At 40.2% G+C, this 14020-nt stretch overlaps 1 protein-coding gene across 5 annotated transcripts in view; it reads left to right on the top strand.

The window, feature by feature from the left end:
- The window catches only part of frmd4bb (FERM domain containing 4Bb), a 47457-nt gene that overhangs the window by 13442 nt on the left and 19995 nt on the right, over positions 1–14020 (top strand). For all 5 annotated transcript variants that reach the window (XM_043224864.1, XM_043224867.1, XM_043224866.1 and 2 more), the window contains exons 2-8: positions 9138–9203; positions 9324–9418; positions 9968–10060; positions 10231–10315; positions 11449–11505; positions 11595–11617; positions 12276–12359. In XM_043224864.1, coding sequence (XP_043080799.1) covers positions 9138–9203; positions 9324–9418; positions 9968–10060; positions 10231–10315; positions 11449–11505; positions 11595–11617; positions 12276–12359 — 503 coding nt within the window. The remainder of the gene's footprint in view (positions 1–9137; positions 9204–9323; positions 9419–9967; positions 10061–10230; positions 10316–11448; positions 11506–11594; positions 11618–12275; positions 12360–14020) is intronic.

The following is a 14020-nucleotide window of genomic DNA, read 5'->3' as shown; positions in this document are numbered from 1 at the left end:
TAATCAGTGTCAGCCCTGTTACCCATGATTCAGAAGATCTGGAGGATGTTTGGGAAGGCGGAGATTGATCTCTTTGTCTCTGAGAGCAATACCCAGAGCCTAAGAACCTATCTGCCTCACGTAAAGCATCTTAAATACCGTTTTGCAAGCTAGATCCCCGTCACTGAGATGTGCTTATGCTCTGAAATGGTCTGTGTTTTTTGCTTGGTGTTTCAAGAGCTGCTGGATAAGGGACGCTCCCCTTTCTACTCTCAAGATCTACGTGGCGGCCATAGCAGCCTCACATGATCTTATTGCGGGACAATCAGTGGGCAAAGACAACTTGATTGTCTGTGTCATGAGGGGAGCTAGGCATGTGAGACCCCCTCGCCCTCTCACCATGCCCGATGTATGCCCCTTGAACGTCTGCGAATTACCACCTTGAGGTCCCCATTGTTTAAAACTGTTCTGCTTCTTGCACTAGCATCAATAAAAATGCATAGGTGATTTACATGCGCTTTCTGTGAGCCCCAATTACCTGTAATTCAGGTCTAATTACTCCAAAGTCATCCTGATCCTGACAAATCAGGTTATCATTTGCTTTGGCATTCTGGGTTTTTTTTCTAATCACATCACCGCATTAACTGATGGTTATGCAGTTTTACTGCGCAAAAAAGTAGTTTTCCCATCTCATCTTTAGCAGAAGCAATACTTGTGTCTCAGGGAACCAAGTTATGGTAGTAACCTATACGTTATGTGGTATAAATGGTTTTGTTCATAAGCAGGAGAACTCTGCTCTGAGTGGCAGATTAAAGGACAAAAGGGTTTTGTTAGAGGCTTTGCATGGATTTATTGGAGTCTGGGGGTCGTCTGCCATGCTCAGGACAGACCTTTTAAATGTGCAAGGCTCTCACCTTGTGTTCCCTTCCCTGCGGCCATTTTTCATGGGGTCTCTCCATAGGCGGAAGGATTTTTCTACTGTAAGGACTTGTATGTGCCCCACATGAACCCAACCCTACACCTAAACCTTCCACTAACAGGAAACTACAGACGTTTTTAGATTTTCAAAAAAATTTATTCTGTCTTGCTTTCTCATGGGGAATTTATTTGTAGTCCTATCTTATAGGATATCCATAATGGCATAAATACCCGGAGCGTAGATAAGCACACGCACAGGCATTTTGACTTTTCATTTGTGCACGAGTTACTTTTTACATATATTTTACTAAAATATATAATAAGATAGAATCTGTCAATGTAACAAGACCAAATGCACACAGATACTCTAAATAGATTTCATAATATTGCATGCATCGTTAAATGTTTTAATGTTGTGATGCATGTTGCCACTGGTTGATCTGGTTAATAGCTTATTGCTCTTTTAATTATTTTTTTTTTGGAGATGCTTAAGAAAATGAACAACAGCAACAACAGCTAAAAAATGTAAAGAATCATAGCTGCTGAAAATGTGGGCGTTACTGTTGTACTTTATTGAGTTAAAGGTTACAAATCCACGTTTCATTTGCAAAATTATATTTATATTTATTGGCGTCTCACATTAGTGTGTTACTGGTGTGATTGATGCGATTGCTCAAGCTTTCAGTCACCAACCACATGCTGAGAGAGACTGTCCTCTCTTTATTACAGCCTGCTGAGGAGAAAACAGAAACAAACAAGCTAGTTTTTCAGATTTATTTACTTTTTATTCAGCCTTCATAATTCTATTCGATACTCAGTGAAAATTAATTGAATTAAACGCACGCCTTAAAAAACATTTTTGACAATATCATGCGAGCCTAAAGCGCAAAAGCAGTCATAACTGGTCGCACAGGTATATTTATAGCAGTAGCCAAAAATACATTGTATGCGTCAGAATGATTGACTTTTCTTTTATGCCAAAAATCATTAGAATATTAAGTAAAGATCATGTTCCATGAAGATATTTTGTACGTTTCCACCTAAATATATCAAAACTTATTTTTGATTAATAAAATGCATTGCTAAGAACTTAATCTGGACAACTGTAAAGGTGATTTTTCTCAATATGTCGATTTTTATGCACAATAGTTGTGTCTCTGCCAAACACTGTCCAGTCCTAAGAAAACCGTACATCAGTGGAAAGCGTATTTATTCAGCTGATGAATTTCAGAAAACTGACCCTTATGACTGGTTTTGTGGTCCCAGGACTCATATCGGTTCTTGAAGCAAAGACACATTTGCTGTAAGTGAGCAGTTATCACAGTAGTTCGGCCAACGTTTGAGGACACGACAAATGAAAGAGTTGCTTGTTGTGCTTGAACAAATATGCATACATTTTTGTGTAAAACCCCTATATATATAAGTATTGATTGGTTGTATGAACTATTATAGAAACTTTCGAGAGATTAGTATGAAATGGATAAAAATCTCTTTAGGACAATTACGAAGCGTTGGGATGGCCGCGTTAGCCGTTTCGAGAACAGCGACCCGAGTATGGAGAGATGTCAAGTCGATTGAGAAGTCTGCTCCGCCGTCTGCTGGCAGCACGTGTAATTACAACGACAAGAAGACGCCTGACAGGATACGAGCTCTGAGCCGCTTATAAATAGCAGATTGCAATGTCGCAGATAAACATCTAATATCTGTCACGCCAAACATCATCTGAGCTTCTGAAACCCTCGCGGGTTTATCTTCACAAGGTTTTTATTTGAACGCGCTCACTGCGTCGAGCGGTTTCGAGCTGTCCTGACTCATATTCTTATGTCGCCGAAAACCAATAAAGACGCAATGGCTGAAAGATGAAAGTTATTACCAAAATAGATGTTCCGCTCGCCCCTCGGTTGCTTTAAAGAATACGTAATTGACCGGGACTATTTTTTGTTCTCAAACGAACCCAAACAAGGAAGATTGCTTCAGCGTGTTGGGGACAGTCAGCTCAGCTCGTGAAGGCTTGATCATAAGGCCGCTGAATGGCTGTTGATTGGGGCGTTAATTGTTGCGGAGGCGTAATGTTGGTCACGTGGTTATAGCGGGTGGGTTGAGGAGAACTTTATTAAACGGCCTCATGGGTTTGACGGCTTTTTCTGCCTTGAAGCTGATCTCTTACTCTCCGTGTGACGAGCAACATCATCTCTCATACACAAAACAAGGGAGATATTTGGAAGAATTTGCTTACGACACAACACTGGAGTCGTCTGGCTTCCACCGTACGATCAAAACAAATCTCAAAACCTTCCTTTATGTTCCACAGATGAAAGAAACGATATCAGTAATAACCTAACCACCTAGCACCTGAAACATGAGCTATTATTCTAAAATGATGTCATGAAATTCTCTTTCTGTTTGTGTAGAATGATGAAAGTTTATAATAATTCTCCCGAAAGCCTTCGTCGTCATCCACAGCCTGTGATATCCCACAATCCCGCGCGCACGAGTACGTGGAAGCGCTTCTTTTACGACCGCACGTTTCTGCATATAAATTGATCGTCGTCGTTTCTGACATGCCGAAAGGTTATCAGACGTGACATTCGCCGTCTTCGCTCTAAAACCCTCAATTACCAAACAGCACATCGCGCACAGATTTCTGATGCTCGCTTGTTTTGTATCTGTTGTTTTACGGGTAATCATCGGCCGTTAGATTTGAAGACGTGAACAGCGTTTCCAGATGAGAGTCAGCTCGCGGTAATAACAAGACGACCACGGCCTGTAATTTCACCACGCTGCACTTTTCCATCACAACTATAAATCCCTCCGTTTCCAAAAACCCCGCTGATCAAAAGCCCAGGAATGGGTGTAGTTGGTCAACGCACGGCCTAAAGCTCAGAGACACAGAGGCTCTTATATATATATATATGTTCTCCACTGCTCATGAAGTAATGGTGAGTCACCTCTCCTGTCCTTTTTTTTCGCTCAGACATCGTGTCGTAACACGTCGAGGCATCTGTCTTCTCTCGTTGGAATCATCTGCATCCAAAAATATTTCTGAATGTCAAGACAGATGTGTTGCGTGACGCATGTTTTCTGACTGTTAGCTCGAGAGCCGGGCTTTCTTTCCGCGTTAGAATATCTTCGGAATCGCTGACATTTCTGACTTCACGCCACGAGAATATCAAAATTACATTTTTAAAATATGCCAGGCGTACGGCATAAGAGGTGTGGTCAAGTCATTATGGGAACTGCATTTTGTAAAGCACAGAAACACTGAAAAGGGAATTAAAGCCACCTTGTGATGCTTCTATTCAACGTATAATTGCTTAATGCTCAGTTTTTGTCTGATAAGCGGTAAGCGCTGATATAGGACTGCATTTTATATCAAAAGGCTGTTTAATTTTCCAAGTGAAGGCCTTAAAAAGATTTAATATTGCATTTTCTGGTCTCTATACATTTAAATTTGTATTACAGAGCGTTGTTCTCCCTTAAATCAAAACCTTTCCTTGGTCTTTAAAAGGGCTTAAAGGGACAGTTCACCCCAAAATGACCCCGTGATTTACTGACCCTCAAATCATCTTAGGTGTATACGACTTTCATCTTTGAAAACATCCTGGCCCTTCCAGGGTGAAGCTTTTATAGTGAAAGGGTGATATTCAATAGTTCAATAAAATTAGAAAATATTGCTTCCATCCGTAATAAACAGCGCCTGGCTCCAGGGGCTGAACAGGGGCCTCATCTAGCTTTTTCGGTAAGAAATATATTCATATTTGGGAACTTTTATACCACTTTTGCTAATTATTAATTGCTGACATATGATTGTTAAAGCGCCCCTGTTATGGATTTTTGCGTGTGAAGAGAGCGAATGAAAATGTTTTACATCTGAAAGTGCGCCATATATAAAGTTACTGTCTCTAAAGAAGAGTCGACTCTGAATCACTGAAACGAGTCATTTTTACAAAACGAATCCCAAGCGTCAAAATGAAACATTAGCGTATTTCCCGTTCACTTGTTGTTGTTTTTTTCACGTTGGTCTGAATGAACGTGTAAACTCATTCTTCACCACTAGCTGTGGCAGAGGTAAAATATCACGAGATGAAAATTAGAGCAAAGGAGGGGTTTGGAAAAACGAATCATTGAGTGAATCATTTGGGAGCCGTTGAGCAAGTAAGGTAAAAATAAATAGTTAAAAGTAAAAAAAAAAAAAAAACGTTTTTCTACCGTTGGGGACTCTCCAAAAGCAAAATAAAAACTTTTCATTACCGGTAATAAGGGCATTTTAATATAACTTTTATTGTCTTTGTCTGAAAGTAGATCATGCACACCTAGGACGCCTCGAGAGTGTGAAAGTTTCATTTTTGGGTGATTTACCCAAATCTATTGCGTGGGACGCGGCGTCAAGACCATAGTGTTGACTTCTCTATAAACAAACACTGAATCCCACAAACCTTTTTGCGGAGCTACAGAATTCTTACGTGTATATTTGAAATCCTCTCACTTCGTGTCAAGCAGTAAAGGAGGGACGGCAGCAGCGTTTGGGACACGTGGACAGGCCGCAAAGAGCCATGTGGCAGAGGCTGCGTGTGTGTGCGCGCTCTGAGAGATCTGTCCTTTAAGTTTCACGTGCTCTCCAAAAAAGTGCAGCAAAATGAGCTAAAATCGTGGCTGGCAGCCCCACAAACCTCAGCTCTTTCCTTCACCGCCTGGCCGCCCTCCCAGAGTCTCCGGCTCCGACCTCAGCGAGCAGAAATTCCCCCGCTCCGTCCTCCAGAGGCGCAGAGGAGTCTCCACGCGCATGGGGAATGCAGTCGAACGCATGTCACCTACTTGTCGATCTCGCACGAGGGAGCAAAGATTAGGAGCTGGTGAAAGAGCGCCCTGTCTGGAGTTTGACCCAGACTAGGTTTGGTTGCGTAAGACGGGGGGCGACCCGGGTACCAGCCGGCGCCGGGGCGGCCATGGCCTGGGGTTTAGTGTGTGGGGTGGAGGCTCTGCTGCTGAGGAGTGGGACCTTCGTGTGGCAGATCGTCGTGTGGATGATCCGGAGGTGTTACCTGCAGAGGATGAGGTCATGTCAACAGTGCCTGCAGACCTGCTTCTACCTGGGCGACGTCTATCAGGTACTGTCTCGAGGTTAGAGATGATTGCAGTCGGCGTTTCGGGGGGGTTTGCGACAGTCCTGGTTTTGATTCTGTCTGTGTTTTATACAGAAGAGTGCATTGTTTTCGGCTGCCTAAAGTATGATTGTAATACGAACGCATAAAGAACTCAATACGGCATTTCCATCGAGTTTTTCGAGGATTAATCATCTCTACTCTTCACAATAACGGCTCAATTATGTACTTGTACATACATTCAAGGTATTATTTTACCATATTTTTTACCTATTTCATCTTAGGCAGCCCTATGCTAAAGTGCGCTTCGAGTACATTTACATATTTAAGTACTTAATAAATATACCTTGCAGTTGTATTTATGTCCAGTAAGATAGATTTTTATGCTTAATGCAGTTTAATTGTGAGAAAGTAGTGCTGAAGTATAACTAAAGAAGCTTGGAATGGAAATGGAAATGTTTTAAAAATATATATTCGCATATGTAGTTCAAAAGCCTGAGAACACATTAAAAACCACTCTCATTAAAACCGGAAGTTATTCAGAAAGCTTTCAGGTTTAAACAAAGAATCACTGTGTCGTTAAAGAAGAACTGTTTTTGGTCAGTAAGCAAATGTGTTCTGTTATATATTATTAACAGTATAATTTGTAAGGGGGGGAAAATACATCATTTTTTTTTTTGGCTTGGTGGTGTATGATCTTTGCATCCTATTGTTCATTGTGATGCCACCGCATTATTATATTATCATACGTAAAGTTAATTTTCTCCAAAAACCATCAACGGCTCAAACAGAAGTCGGAAAAGGGCTTTTGAAACTTTCCCATAGCATGAGTGTCATAATGCAATAATCCTGCGCATAGGTTTAGCCCTTTAGGATTTGGAAAGCCAATAATCCTCCACGAAAATAAGCGTACTAATAAAACTCTAAGCATTACGCTCCGCATTTATCCTGACCGAAGATTGTATCGCATTCTGTATTCATTTTTAGTGAACTTTTACAAGAACACCTCAACAGTAACATAAAATTACACATCATCTCCACCACAGTATATTGTAAACGGGCATTTTTGGTATCGGTCGGTTTATAGCGCAGAGATTTTGAGTCGAGCTGAAAAACAAAGCAATTTCGTGCTGTTTTTGTGGCTGCGTAAGATTCGACTGGTTTGTTAACAGATGTTTTATCTATTTAAAAATGCACCAGCTTCGTTTCTTTGTCCAACATCCTGTTGTTATTTTGAGTGACAAAAAAATAAGTAGTTTCTGGTTTGTTCTGCACACCAAATGTGAGCTTTTCCGCAATACACCCACGTGCGTGGCTTCTGGTGCAAAGAGAATGCAAAGAAAAGAGAATTTTCTGCAAAAATGTAAAGAAAAAAACGTAAAAATAAAACGAAGCTGCCGGCTGAAGAAGCTTTCATTGGCAAAGGCCCACCCCATGAGACCATTTGAACAACGTATCAAACAATCGATCACGGTTTCTGTCAGCGTCACGCTTCGGGACGTGGAAATGTCATGGCAATAACCCATATTTTAAAGATGTCACCAACGAATCAAGTTGAAATATTTCAGCGTTTGGTGGATCCTGATAAGTGCTCATCGTCATAGTTGTGAACAACTTTGTAAACGGCTTTCTTCTTTCACGGGGGAGTTTGGCATCTTTGTTTCTAGGCGGAACAATAAAATCCTGTATAATTCAACCAATCCAACGTCTCGCCAACTTTCTGTGGGTGTGATGTGCGAGGCTGAAACTGGATGTTCAGCCCTAAAACTGGAAAAAAAAAAAAAAAAGTAACATGTTTTTAAAAAAAGAAATGTCATGGGATATTTATTTATTTATTTGGTTGGTTCCTTTAGTTTGGGTTGGTAGGTTGGTTGGTTAACTGTTTTGTCTGTTTGGTTAATTGATTGTATGGTTGGCTTGGCCGGATGGTTGATTGTTTGTGTGGTTGTTCGGTTTGGTTCATTTCAAGTTTGTATGGTTAATTGGCTGGCTGGTTGGTTGTGTATTTGGTTGGTTAATTGGTTTGGCTATTTGTTCACGTGGTTGATTGGTTCAGTGTTTGGTTTGTGTATTGATCGGTTGTTTATATCGCTGATTGACAGGTTGTTGGGTTAGATATTTGTATGTTTGGTTGGCTGGTTGTTTGATTGTTTATTTGTTTGGTCGATTGGGATGGTTGTTTGGATCATTTGTATGTGTTTTATTTGGTTGGTTATATGGTTGTTTAGCTAACTTTGTTGTTTATACGGTTGATTGGCTTGCTTTTCACTTTTAGTTGGTCGTTTGCTTTGTTGACTGGTCGTTTTATTGAAAGGTTGAATGGTTGTTTGTTTGACCGGGTTGGTTCGTTGTTTGGTTGGTTGGTGGAATGTATTGTTAGATTGACTGTTTATTAAGTCGTTTGTGCGGTCGGTGGGTGGTTTCACACTTGTTGCTACACAGAATACTAAAAACTTGAGTGATACTGAGTTTATCTGTTTCAATTTTGATCGTACAGACCAATTTACACTGCACCGACGCTCACCAGATTGCAGTCACATCCCAGACATTCCAAAGCCCAACAAACACTGACTCGGCAAAAACAAGCGGCATCCAACGACAACAGACAACGACAGGGTGACACAGAGATTCGATAAAACCCGGCGAATGCGTCTTCATACTTTCCGTCTGTCTGAGAGTTCAGTGTGTTCAGCCACTGTATTCCAAAATACCCAAACTAATTTCTTTTTAAAAATGAAATTGAATTTGAACGTAAAAATTCAAATGACAGCGTAGTGACATTTTTTCTTCAGGCACTTGACAATGAATCGTGCCATTTGCAGAAACGTCTCATCTGCAGAACACTGTCAGCACGCTGCCATAACAGATCTTTTCTGGGTCGTTATGGCTGCTGCTGAGAAATGCATCGTGACTCATAGATCCGCTCTAGATGACAGTTATTATACACTGTGGTAGTGAAATATTTCTGTCTGCTTACTTTCCTGTGTGTACCAACTGAACCAAGACATTGTACAACTTGAATTTTGAACCTAATGAGTTAAGCTAGTGTTCGTTGGGCCGCTGTAGTGGGTGAGGAGGAGGAGGAGCAAGTGCACGGATGCACCGATCAATCTTCTGATGTCATGCCTGTGTTCACAGATGACCGAGGGACGACTCTGCCAGGTGCAGCTCCTGGACGACAGGAAGCTGGAGCTCTTGGTTCAGGTATAACGCTTCACAGTTCTTATTCCAGTTCTAGTCTATTAAACCTCCCACTCGAGGGTAATGGACCTCAATAAACCTTGCTGTCTCGCGTTATATCGATCAATGGATTTTCTCTCACAGCCAAAGCTGTTGTCTCGTGAACTCTTGGATTTGGTCTCATCCCACTTTAACCTGAAAGAGAAGGAATACTTTGGCTTCACCTACGTGGATGACACGTGAGTACCTATAGAGGTTTCCCATTCCCAGGGAACGTTCGTAAAATACTAGCTTCTGAAAAAATATGGAACGTTCCTTGTGTTTTTTTTGAAACCGAACGAAAGGTTTGCAGTGACAAAATTTGATTCACTGAAGCCATTTATCGGTTCATTTATTTACAACCTTTCTTCTTTTTCTCAGCGTTGTCAGATACAATGTTCATCACTGTTGTTTTAAATAATGTAACTGCATATGTATCATTTCCATTACAAAAAAGGTATCGTTTTCTAAAATGTTATATTGGTCTGTCTGTTTTAAACTTGGTTTGACTCAAATGTCAAACGTTTTCTTTACAAATTTGTTTGAGCGAACCATTCAAAAGAAACCCTGTAACGATTTATATGTAACTGTGATTCGAGCAAGGCAAAATCTCACTTAGTTCCGCTCAGTCCTGCAGAAGTCATTTCTGCGCAGACGATTTTCATCTATTAGTGTTAAAGCAGAGCGTTTACTGGGCTGAATGAGATGCGGGCTTCCACATTTCAGTCAGATGACCTTTTCTCTTCCAGCGGTCAGTGCAAATGGCTGCAGCTGGACCGCAGAGTGCTGGAACACGACTTCTCCAAGAAATCCGGGCCTGTTGCGCTTCAGTTCCTGGTGAGGTATGTGATGTCTGAAGTCACATGACCACAGCGACCACAGAAGGCAGCACATTCTTGGATTTAATTACTGTGCTGCTGCTGCTGCTGCTGCTCCAAAGAAACACCTTGTTTCAGAGTAGAAGTGAGGTTTTTTGTCCTTTGGCCACCAAATTGCGATTTGTCATTTGCAGGTTCTATATTGAGAGCATTTCGCTTTTGAAGGAGCACACGACTGTGGAGCTATTCTTTCTGAACGCCAAGTCGGCCATCTATAATGTGAGTACGTCTGCGACTGTTTACCCACCAAAGTGATTCGCTGTCTCATTTCTCGCCTATATAAACAATTAGAAAGCCGCAGACCTCAGACAGTTAATATGAGTTATTGCATCCCAGGGCCAATCAAGAAGAGGGAAATTCTTGAAAGATTCTTCATTACCATCAAGACCGACATGAGCATTATTTTTGGATTCAACAGTTTAAACATAAACAAACTAATATACTTAATGTAATGTATATCAGGCAGTCATACATTAAAGAAACGGCTAATAGTTAATATTGCTAGTAAACCGAATGCATTTTAACACACGATTACCATACTTATACATTTATCATAAATAAACCCAGTTTGTTTAATTTGAGCTAATTCAATATTAATTCATATCCATTTTCAAGCATTTTCATACGTTTTAGTTTTCACAATGAACACTTTCTAATTGAAAGTAATGCGTTTTGAAAATATGTTTGTTTAAACATTTGCATATAAAGACATTCCATCTTTTTGGATCACACAGCTTTACATAAACTAATAAACTGAATGTGTCATAGTACAGTTGTCAGTAACGCACGAAAAGGTCAAGTTTCTGGTTATAAAGCGTTTATAAACTGAATGTGTTTTAAATGCACAATAACCAGGTTTATATATTTATCATCAATAAATAAGATGTTCAGTTTCATATAGTTTAACTAAATATTGTTTGTTTTACAGCATATATATATGTGTATATATGTATTATATATGTTAGATATTAGATATTATGTATGTAATGCAAATCACGAATCATAAATTTGCGCATAAATATAGAGGTCACGCACATCTATCAGCCACAGACTCGTATCTGTTTTGCTTTCGGTCAGTCAACATATGAATATGGATCTCCGGTGTACAGTGGCAGTTGTCCTTTATTGTAACGAAAGGTTATATTAGGACGGTCGGTTGACTGAATAGTTCATATGTATTGATTAAAAATGAAAGATCAATTGAAATTATCGGTGCGTAACCTAATTTTGATTCACGAGCCAAGCCATTTCACTAAAACGAACCGATGCCCGTGGCACGTTTTCTCATGACATGACGAGCATGATTTCAGAGCGCCGTTGCTCAAAGGGAAGCTTTGCTTGTTTGTTCGCAGGGCGACATTGAGCTGGAGAGTGAGCTGGTTTTTAAATTAGCCGCTCATGCTCTGCAGGTAAGACCATCCGAGCTTTAAGACACACGACGTGCTTTCATGTTTTTGTTGGTGTCATGCATTAAAAAGCACATACTTTTGTTTTACAGGAATCTAAAGGAGACTATACGAGGTGTGTTTTGCCGTACTTCCTTGACACGAAGTTGGTGAAGTTGAAAAAACACCTACACACACACACACGCACACATAATTAATCTGGAAATGAAGTGGTTGTTTTCTGAAGAGAGTAAAATTAGCGTTAAAGTGAATCTCTCCCTGTCAGGCAGTACGGGGGGGACGCAGTGAACCTAAGATACGGAAAAAGACATTAAGGGTTGTTAATTGAGAAACAAGGTCAGCGTGAGATTAGAGTCACGTAATAATGAAAGTCCATGTTTTATAATAGGATCAGAAAAGTTTGACTTTTAAAGCGATAGTTCACCCAAAAATGTCGTTTACTCCGAATCCAGACTCGTGTGGCTTTTTATTTCACAGCTGTTTTTTGGCAAGCTGAAAAAAAAGCAGGCTGATTGTAGCTTTCAATCAGTACTTTAAAGCGCCATAAAAGTTGCGCTCGTGTGTTACTTGATAAAGTAGCCTTTAATTGAAGCCGTTTTTCACAAACTTGAACTCAAAATCGCAGCGCTTTTGGTTAAAGAATACATTTATGCGCATATATGTGTGTTTGTTATTCATTTTGTGAAAAGTAATGAAAGCCTAAAACCCTATAACATGTCCAGCGAAAAAAAAAGCGTCGGCTGCGTGTTGAAGACTATTTGTGTTCATTGTAGTGACGAAAGCACCAGAGTAGATCTGAAGAAGCTTCCAGCGCTGCCCACTAAAGTCCTGAAGGAGCACCCGTCTCTAGCGTACTGGTAAAACACGTTTTCATCCAGACATCAGCACATTTTGTTGGCTTTACATAAAATTGCATTTTTTAAAATGAACACTTTTATTGGAAAATAAATGATTATGGCTATCATATGCATTTTTGTTGAGCACTGCATAAAAATTGGCTTTTCAAAAAAGAAATGAAGAACCGCAGTAGTGATGCGAAAAAATTCTATTTTGAAACAGAAATAGCAAACGGCTATTTTTAAATCGTAATAATTATTCACAATATTACAATTTACTGCACTGTGTTATCAAAAAAAGTCTTGCGGGCAGATGGTCGTGGAAAGTATTGCGGGTAATTTACTAACGACGTGCGTATTAAAGAACACACTTATTTACATATCGAGCACTGTAATACAACACAAATAAAGGATGAATAAAGCAAGAAGCCACAGCACGCTAAAAAGAACCGGAGGTGAAAAAATGAAAGTTTTTCCCTGAAGCAAATGAAAAGTAACAGCATGTTTTGGCAAACGATGCGATATGCAAAACAAACGTGTTCTTCGGGCAATTAGAATAAATTAATATGTGTGGAAAAAAATACTCTCCTTTCTTCCACACCCTCTGCAACAATAACTGCAGCCATTTCCAGCGCAAAACAAATCTATTTTGGAAGATAGATAATGGCACCAGTAACGTGCAAGCGTTAGTAAAAACACGTTGCATGATTCTTTGGAATATTTTCCCCCCGTAACTTTTGTGAAAGTTAAAAATAAAATATTCAATAAGGTCAGGCGCAAAAATGACTATATTAAGTGGCCTTAACTACTATGCACTTACATTTAAAAGGCTAATTCGGTACAATGCACTTATTGTGTACATACGTAATTTTACATTGCACTCATATTGTTTAAAAATACGTATATAGAGATACATCTGTAATGAAATGTACACTCTTCAACCCACCCTCCACTTTTTTTGGAAATGGACTCATTCTCCAGTTTTACTGTGTTTGAATCCCTTCGGCCGATCTAGCGCTTTTAGCGTAGCTTAGCATAGATCACTGAATCCGATTAGACCGGTAGCGTCGCGTTAAAAACCGCAGAAGAGTGAAGTTTTAATTCGGAAAAATTTGTAAACTCTTTGATCAGCTGTAACGTGCACCGAGAGCGGCGGAAAATGAAACGTTGACATTTCCGAGGCCGATGTGACTAGGAACTATACTCTCTGTCCGGCGTAATAATCAAGGAAGTTTGCTGCCGTAACAAGGCCGCAGCGGGCGCAGTGATATCACGCAGCATATCTATTCGCAATTTTTTTTTTTTTACACTTTTTCTTATGTAAGCACACCGTATTTAAGGCCACTTAATAGAAAGTGGTACCAAAATAACTCAGTGCCAGTTCCTCACTAGTAAAACCTGACGGCACTATTTTATCGGCAAAAGATAGTTTGAGCTGGCGCAAAATACCGATTAAAATGTGATTACTGCATTATAGTGTATGTTGTCACGGTTTAAAGCGGTTTAATTACCGACGTGTCATTTAAAGCAGCGACACAGACAGTGCCGAGATTTACACGAAGAGCCCGTGAGTCCGTGATGCTGAAGCTGCATTTCTAGCCCTTTATGAGCGCTTTATGGCCGATGATCTCGCTCTGCTGTGTTTGTGCTGACGCGCTGAGCTTTGGGGAGATGTATCCTCC

This window comes from Puntigrus tetrazona, chromosome 23 (assembly GCF_018831695.1).
Source record: "Puntigrus tetrazona isolate hp1 chromosome 23, ASM1883169v1, whole genome shotgun sequence".
In the NCBI taxonomy this organism is placed as follows: domain Eukaryota; kingdom Metazoa; phylum Chordata; class Actinopteri; order Cypriniformes; family Cyprinidae; genus Puntigrus; species Puntigrus tetrazona.
This window is presented reverse-complemented; position numbering and strand designations above follow the sequence as displayed.